Source organism: Papaver somniferum, chromosome 1 (genome assembly GCF_003573695.1).
Source record: "Papaver somniferum cultivar HN1 chromosome 1, ASM357369v1, whole genome shotgun sequence".
Lineage (NCBI taxonomy): Eukaryota > Viridiplantae > Streptophyta > Magnoliopsida > Ranunculales > Papaveraceae > Papaver > Papaver somniferum.
Window position 1 is genome coordinate 164,081,108 of NC_039358.1, and position 9,023 is coordinate 164,090,130.

The following is a 9,023-nucleotide window of genomic DNA, read 5'->3' on the forward strand; positions in this document are numbered from 1 at the left end:
AAAATTATTAATCAAAACTCAACTTCCATCAAAATTAAAACTAAATCCTAATCAATCACAAACAACAATTATAATCTAATTTCATTTTGGTTCAACAAAAAAAACAACAACCAAAAACAGACAATTCAAGTGATTGAGTTAAATCCCTTTAACCCCTACCTTCTAAGAGATAGTGTACAATGATTTACCTCTAAAACTTTGAAATTCGCTCATCAAGGTATCCGAAAATCACAGAATCGGTTTATATATAAACCCTAATAAACCGATTGTTTGAAGAATCGGATTTTAATGTGAACCTACATACCCCGATTCTAGGTTGATGTGATGAACATCAACTATAATTGGGTTACGTTAATACACAAATCAACCGATTCTCGATTCATGTTCGGATCATATAGGACCAAATGTAATCCGATTGTTTAGTTAAAAGTCTATGTATCCAATAATCGGATTTCATTATACTTCATATAAACCGATTCCGAAAAAGCTGCAACAAACTACTTCAGCAATCGGACTTTATAAATAAACTTAAAGTCCGATTCTGGAACAAATTTCATGAGTCAAAGTTTCCAAAAAAACAAACAAACCACTTTCATTCATTAAGTTTGGTTCATATTTGCAAAATACAATATGAGAAAGCGACAAAGTATAAGCATCCGATAAATCAAGTTTTTAACATAAGGAAAATACTCATTCCAACAAATGGAGACCCTCGAATTGATTCGGCTCGATCAATTCCTCCCATCGCCTCATGTTGGCATCGTATTTTTTAAGCCACTCCTTGGTGAGCTCCGAGACCTCAATTAACTTATATAACGGTGGTAATGGACAATCATCACGTACTCTAAGACCGATGTAATGTATGTTGTTATGGTTGAATAAAAAAATTCTCCGATCCTTAAGAGATTCATCCCAAATGGTGTATTTTGGTGCGAATGTATAACATGATCCCTTACCAAATAGATGAACAACGCAACTCCACGTTTCCGCCAAGAGATGACCACATAGAGGCATCTGCATCCAATGCGCTCGGGTAATTAGTCCATTCCCCTTTGTCCCTTGTACTCTAACAACCATTTTTTCAAAAATCACTTCTTTGTCTTCTCTTGTTTTTCCTTCCTTCATCATTGATATGTAAAATTCCTTGTCTTCTTGTAGGCGCAAGGCCATCATCTTCTTGTCCGATTGCCTTTTCTTCTTGTCCTTCTCTCTTTGTTCCGGAGTTAGTTTTTGAAGACCCTCATCTTCGGCCTTTTCACGAGCGGTACCTTTTTGTGGCTTTGGCTTTTGGATATGACCCCTATAATTACTTCTAATATTGCATTGTATGTGCCATGTGCAAAGAAAATGCTTAGCGTCCGGAAAAACCACTCCAATGGCATTCATTAGTGCTTCGTCCTTATCCGTTACTATGATCCTTGGAGTTTGATCGCCACGATATATCTCCTTTAAGGTCTCTAGCATCCAAGTAAAACTCACGCCATTCTCCCGATCCATAAACCCCCATGCTACCGTGAAAGTTTGCTTGTCGGAAGTATGGCAAGCAATGTTTAACAACGGCATATTGCCCTTGTTGGTCTTGTATATACAATCTATTAACAAAACTTGATAGAAACATTGTGCCAACTTGATCATCTCCGAATGCGCCAAGAAAATACGAGTCACTTTGCCTTCCAATACTTGCTTCCTCATTATGTATCCATGTTGATCGGCTAACCATTGAGATTGTTCCATAACCGCCCTACCATCCCATGACCTCCTCCTAAAGGCTGCTCTTGCCGTGTAAATTTGCCTCAAAGTTGACAAGTTATCCTTATCATCCTCTTTAATCTTCCTAAGGATGTCACTTGGTCTACACGCTTTCATCGACCTCACCGTTTCCAATTGATGTGGTTTCAACCCACAAACGGCCGTGTGTCCAACAAGAGATTCCGGATCATCATGATTGTGACAACCATTCATCACTTTGGAGAACTTGTATACCTTATTACCATCGGGTTTCTCGGGTCTATTTACTATAATCTTAAACGTGCAACCATACTTCTTTGATTTAGTAATGTATTCCCTTGTCGTCTTCTTCACGTACATTCTTTCCTTTTCCCAGTGACTTTCTTGCTTTCCACCTCTCTCACAAACAATTTCCAAACGATTTTCACTTGAATGACGACCTAAAACCAAGGCGCATTTGATCTCTATTCCCTTGTCTATAAACTATTGCTTTGCATCATTCCTTTCTTTCGATTCCAAATCGGTGTAATAATGGGCAGAGGTATCAACACCTACGGGTTTGGGCTGATCTTCGTCGAACGCCACAACAATCTACAACAAATATCAACAAGTTGATGATTCAAAATCGGTTTATATGTTACAGTCGAGTAAACCGATTTCCAACAATCGGTTTATATGTGCAAATATAAAGTCCGCTTAAAGATTTGTCTAAAAAATTCCTAAGTCCACGATCGGTTCACGTCTCTTGTCATATAATCCGATTTTCCTTCACATTTCTCCTGGAACTTTAAAAACCGGATTACATATACACGAAAATAAACCGATGGTCGACTTACGTGATTATTCAAGTGAAGAAATCGGGTTATGAACATCACCAACAAAAACCGATTCCGGTCACGTACTCATCGCGCCAAAAATTTACTACAATCGGTTCATATGGTGATGAACAAAAACCGATTCCTGTACCCAGTTTGGGATTTCACCCATAATCGGTTTATGTAGTGTTATCGAATAAACCGATTCTGGAAAACGATTTTGAATTTTTTTTCCTTTTTGGGAGATCGAGACGTGCAAATACATGTTTGTAGATCGTTACAACTCATACCTGTTTATTAGAAGCATCATCACCTTCTTCTTCCCGACGAATTTGTTCTTGTGCTTGGATAATATCCTCAAGCATTCTTTGGTTGACATCCTCTTCTTCTTTCAACAAATTATCCAATTCGGTAGGATCGAAATCATGATAATCTGATGCACCCACTTCTTCATCACTACTAGAGTCTTCATCATCACTATAAAGTTTCATTTTTGCTAAGAAAATCACAAACTCTAGTTTTTCCTTTTTTCCCTCTACTTCTTCTTTCCCTCCAAACCTTAAAAGAGGAAATGAATTTCTACTCTAATCCTACCACTATAATCAAACTCAAACACTAATTAATTTAACTAATACTAACTTAATTAATCATCACTAATTTAATAAGGGTATATTAGATATTAACAAAAATAGTGGTTAAGGGGTTTCGAGAAATTACTTATTAGTGACCCTATTTTGTCATGTAGTTATAGGCCCCAATTAAGTGGCATATGCCCCAATTTAGCTACGATAAACATCATGTAAAAGAAGATAAATAAAATATTTATAAATTATCATCCCATAGCGTAGCATGGGTATGTGTCTTGCATCCCTTACAAATACAAATAATAATTTTTAAAAATAAAACAAATTCGCATTCTTCACCAAATTGAATTACATCTTAAAACGATACATGAATACTACAAACTATAAACTCGATATAAATAATTCGATACTAGTCTATGTTACGAGCTCACATTTCTCGGTCGCCGAAGTGGGGGAGTCATGTCAGTTACTCTAATGTATGGTGCCTGCTGCATCTTCATCTCGGGTTTTATCAACGATGATTCTAGTTGGTTTAAGGCATCCTCTTAATGAGTCGTGACCAAGTTGTGCTCTTTCATTGTCTCCAAATCCATAAACAAGACCTGTTTTGGTGACTGCAACTGAGTGATAAAGCCCCGTGCTTATTTGAGAAATGCGTTCACCTCTTAGGCTGTTTAGCATTTCGGGCTTCATGACTTTGTCTGACGCACCCTTGTCAGTAAACCCTAAACTCCCAAAGCCCATCCATCCGAACCCAAAAACAGAGCCATCATCCACAAGAACAAAGGTCTTCCTTTTCCTTGCACATACCTACACATAAACCAAAGATCATTCAGGAACGGTGTAATTCAGCTTACATAGTGGGTAGACTCAGAATAAATAGAACGACAACTCTTCACAGAAAAGACGAGTAATAGATGGAGAGGTAAGAAGTCTCTTCATCAAGTATATCAATTTCAACTGAGAACACAAAGGAGAAGAAATAAATAGGTTATACCTGTACCGCTAAATGGCCCTTCATGCCATTTAACTGTGTTGGAGTAGTCTTGTCAATCTCGTCTCCCTGGCCTAGCGCACCACAATAGCCTTTGCCCCATGTATATACCTAGGTAAACAATTTTCAAACAGAATAATGACATGTTAGTATGACTTAAAAATACACCCAAATCATGCACGTCGAGTTATTAACAAGCTCCTTTTAAGAGTTAAGGAGACTTACAAAGCCATTGGAATCAAGTGCTATTGCGTGCTCATCTCCAGCAGAGACACGAACCACATGGATATTCTTCCTCTTGAATGATTGGATGACTCGTGGTAGCGACTCGTTATGTTGCTCACCAAGGCCAAGACAGAAATTGGACCCAGAACCGAAGGAGTATACTGTTCCATCATTCATTACTGCTAAGGTATAACTAGGTCCTGAAGCAATCTGAACTACGCTGCCAACACTTTCAAGTAGTCCAACAATTTTAGGAGTGGGCTTGTCTACAGAATCACCATGCCCAAGCTGTCCATGAGTGTTAATCCCGCATGTATATACATGACCTTGATTTGTGAGGAAGGCAGTAAAACTCAGTCCTGTGGCAACCTAAAGAATAGTAATTCAGATGCGGGATTACTGCATATGATTATACATATATGTGCCAACTCCTTACAGCATCTAGTTAAGTATGAATATGAGAAAAGTGAAACCAACCATCAGCACGTCTTCTAAAGTGAACAGGGATTTTTCATTACATGGAAAATAGAGTAGCAACAGACCCGACTAACTATTAAGTGATTCATACAATAGTAGTTTGTGCTCTTTTCATCACTTATAGTGCTGCCATACTAAGGTTAGCATAGTGTGAAATTAACACGTACATGACCAAGCACTAAACCCGCAAACATCTAAAACAGGGTAAACTGTTGAACACAAGATTTACCTGTTTGCAAGAAACTCCCTTCAATGCTTCAACCAGCCTAGGCCTGAAAATTGCTCTCCCTACTTCTCCATGACCACAACAGTATGACGAATTGTCTCCGCATGTGAAAACCTGTTTCAAATGTATATTAATAGATTAAGCCATGAACATCGTTCATCAGATGAATAAGATAAAAAAATTTGAAGCTATATTGATATCACCAAGAGGTACTATTTACAAACCTCTCCAGAGTGCATAACAAATGCTGCATGGTTGTGGGAAGCTGAGACATGCAGTACACGCGATGTAGTAGGGAAATTGATCCGACTAAATGCAACACATTGCGTGATGTCTGGACCTTGACCAAGAACACCACACAAACTAGACCCACAGGAGTACACTGAAGAATCACTTATCAACAATGTGTGGTATCTTCCAGTAGTAATCTGCATCTGTTGAAGAATAACAATTTCCTCAATTAAGGTTTTTACAAACAAATGAAATGCCCCAAGTCAGACATAGTTGAGAAAGAAAGCTCAAAAGCAAGAAGCAGTCAGAAAAAATAGTTTACAAGAGTGTTGTTTTTCCTTATAACTTGACAAACAATGCCTGTCATACACCGTTTGATCCAGTTTAGGAAAATATAGAGGTAAGATCCCAGACACAAGCCATAATAGGGCAAAAGGGTTGTGTTTTAGTCTCAGCTAGTTGATACTACTGCAAAGTGCAACCTGATGAATGAACTAAGAATATAACATAGACATGGTATATATGAAACATGGATCATGAAGCAATCATTAAAACGGAGAGATTAGAAGTAGTACATTGCCTGCTGAGGTCTCGACAATGTCAGAAGATTGTTCGACAGCCTGCAAGAACCTCAGAACTCGCTTCCAATTCCCGCGACATCGATCGAAGAGCTCTTTTTGCGCATTCAAATGTAGAGAACAAAATATGGTATGTGAGCTGCAAAGCTGAAAAGCAGCAAAATCTACTAATGACCCAAAGTTCTGAGGGGAAAACCCATGGTTTCCCCTGAACATTCGACTAGTTTGTTCCAGACAAGCGAGATCAGATGCATTTAATCTGCCTGAAGTCAAAATGTCTAGAACCAAATGTGATGGCAATTCCTCTATTGAGACCAACCTAGCCCGATCTGCTGCCATTTGTATTTCTCGACGTCTTTAAAAGGCTTAAGCCTCTCTCTTTTCTCTTCACCGAGCTAGTACAATACAAAGAGCTTAAAATATATCAAATTTTGAGACGAAATCTTAAGCAATAAAAACAAGATACAGAAAAGAAAACAGATGAATTTGAACGATAAAAGGGGGGGTTTTCTGATAAATTTGCATGCAGTTTTGATGTCGAAACTCTATAAAACATCAGAAGGAACAAAATTCTCAATAAATTTGAAGGATTTCAAGCCAAATTTGACTGAGTCGGAGCAAATTTGGTCCAAAAATCAACACTTTCAATGCTAAAAAACAGAAATTGGTAGGAGAAATGAGCAATCTTTGTGATGTGATAAGAGAAACACAGAAAACTTTGAGGTCCGTAATTGGAAGGGAATATAGAAAGAGAAATGAGAAATCTTACCAATCGATGGAAAAGAAGAAAAGGGTTGTAAACAAAAAGTAAAATTAGGAAGCTTTTCGGTGGCAATTTCTGTCTTTCCACCGAAAAAAAGAAAGATGATGATGTTGCTGAGCAATCCCCCACTATTCCTAGTTGCAGAAAGAGAAAGAAAACCGTAAATAAAAATGATTGATCGAAAGAAATAGAAAAGCAAAACTCAATTTAAGGCACCCTTGAGTATATTTAATTTAATTTAATCAAATTAATATACTAATGAAAAGCGATCAATAGTAGTAAAACCAAGCCGTGTTCAAGGCGACATTCTCTCTCGCGATTGAAGGAAGAAAGAACAATCGAGTGAATGGAATCTTCTTCCTTTTCTGTGTGTCAGTATGACTTTTTTGTTTTTTTTGTTCTCTTAGCAATTACTAAAGGTAGCATTTTTCAGAGGTAATGAATGTGTCTTTATAGTCAGTCACATGTGTATCTTTTCCTTTACACTACTGGTTCTTAAGTAGACAGGTTTCGATCGCAAAGTGAGGGGTAATTTTTAATAGGAAACTGTAAATGAAATCCTGCAGTTCTACGACGGCATTTCTGTCCTGTGGGAAGGAAACCACATTAGACGCAAGACTTTTGATAAAGACGTGAAACAGAGTAAGAATTCATTTGTTCATAAGCGAAGCTTCCACTGCATCTTGCTTAAGAAAACATTTGTCTAATAGGACAAAGTCAATTAAGTTGATTGTTGACTTGGTTTAAGACCAGACGATTCATCTCCTTCGTTCATAAGTAAAGGGAAGAAAAGTATTTGTTGTTTTATACTATGAATGAATTATTAGTCATACAGCAATAGAAAAAAAGAGTCCAGACTAGTTGATTGGGTTATCTCTTATTTATGATGGTAGATCTCCCTTCCTTGGCTTGGAAGATTCCCCCCTCACATGTGTACGTAGTATTAAATGTAGTTATTAGCTGTACCAAATCCGTTAAGTGGCAATGTGAGGTTGTTAGAGCATCCACAGTGGGCGAGTATAACCAAAAATTTGGGATGAGATCGTAACACAGTGGGACGGAGTAAAGATCAAATCCCAACCAAAGATCAAATTCCAGACCCAATATGGTCGCGACCAAATCCCAAATTCTAATATAGTCGGGCGTAAATTTAAAGTACGCTTGTTGCTGGGCGTAAATTTAAAGTACGCTTGTTAACGGGCGGAGATTTAAATTACGCCCGATGAAATTTTAATTAAATAAAAAAAAAAAGAATGAGGCGGAGTTTTAAAGTCCGCCTGATGAAAGTTATAAAGAATGGGGCGGACTTTTAAAGTCCGCCTGACGAAATTTTAATCATGTACCGTTGCGTCACAACACGGACTAAACCCAAATTTTGGTCTTTTTTTTGATCTTTGATCTTTGGTTTTGATCGCACCACTGCAGTTGCTCTTAGGTCTTATAAGAGCCAGTGACATAAATCAGCCAACACATCATATTGGTAGATTTTGATTTAGGGTGAGTAGTTCAAGTGGGTCTTGCTAAAATATGTAAAAAGAAACACTTTGTGGGTCTTGCTAAGTTAGCACTATGGTGCCCAATTTCCCACCCTATCCATCAGTTATACAAAATCCAAATTGGCAACCACTCTGGTCTTCCATATCCCTACAGAAATAGGAAAATCCCTTCCCTTCCTTATTAGGTGATCACATCTGATCCGGATAGTAGGGAATGGAAATGTGATGGATATACTCAGTTTCCGTCAATAGCTTTACGGAAACTCAGTATTCGTATGGCAGTTGATAAGGAAACTGAGTTTTCGTAGCATATTTGACGGTAATTGAGTTTCCGTATCCGTAAATTTATTTGTTTGATATTTTTTCCTTTACACCTCTTTCACATCCCATCTTAACCATCCATCGTTCATAACGGCTCTATTCTCTCCACCGTCGGATCGCAACGGTCATATTTTCAAAAACTTCTCAAAAATCCTCTATAAATACCACTCTAACTCTCTATTCAAATCACTCCAACTCCTCTTCTTACAAATAGTTTTTTCACTTAAATCTCTCAAATTATCTTCTTTAAGAGTTTTTTTAATTTTCTTTTGCTCATCTCATGTCATCATAATGTCGCAACCTCAAAAGGAAAAAAGAAAACACAGAGCGGATTTAGTACTTTGGAAGATTTTCACATTGTTAATATTTACTGTGTTCTAGATGGAAGTAATTCTAAACATATAAATGAGTTATACAAAACCCTTTTTAACAAATTTGTAGAAGATTGTGGTGGGAATCGACACGAACGCACAATAAAAAGTGTTTGTGATATGCTTAGCGTAATCAAATCGAAAGTGGATCATTTTTCTGATTGTGTTGCAAGAATCAATGCAAGTGATCCGTACTTGGACCTTAATAACCGGG

General features: G+C 37.5%; 1 protein-coding gene across 2 annotated transcripts; it reads right to left on the reverse strand.

Annotated features, from left to right (window-relative positions):
• Window positions 1–3,350: 3,350 nt before the first annotated feature.
• LOC113306499 (ultraviolet-B receptor UVR8-like) lies at window positions 3,351–7,072 on the reverse strand. Of its 2 annotated transcripts, XM_026555437.1 has the most exons (7): window positions 6,628–7,072; window positions 5,856–6,253; window positions 5,274–5,483; window positions 5,053–5,163; window positions 4,347–4,715; window positions 4,125–4,232; window positions 3,351–3,937 (listed from the first exon to the last, which is right to left on the reverse strand). In XM_026555437.1, exons 2-7 carry the CDS (start codon window positions 6,195–6,197, stop codon window positions 3,599–3,601), a joined length of 1,479 nt encoding a protein of 492 aa, XP_026411222.1. In that variant the 5' UTR covers window positions 6,198–6,253; window positions 6,628–7,072; the 3' UTR covers window positions 3,351–3,598. The 2 variants fall into 2 exon arrangements, with proteins under 2 accessions (XP_026411222.1, XP_026411215.1); XM_026555430.1 differs by having other exon boundaries at window positions 5,856–7,072.
• Between the last annotated feature and the right edge of the window lie 1,951 nt (window positions 7,073–9,023).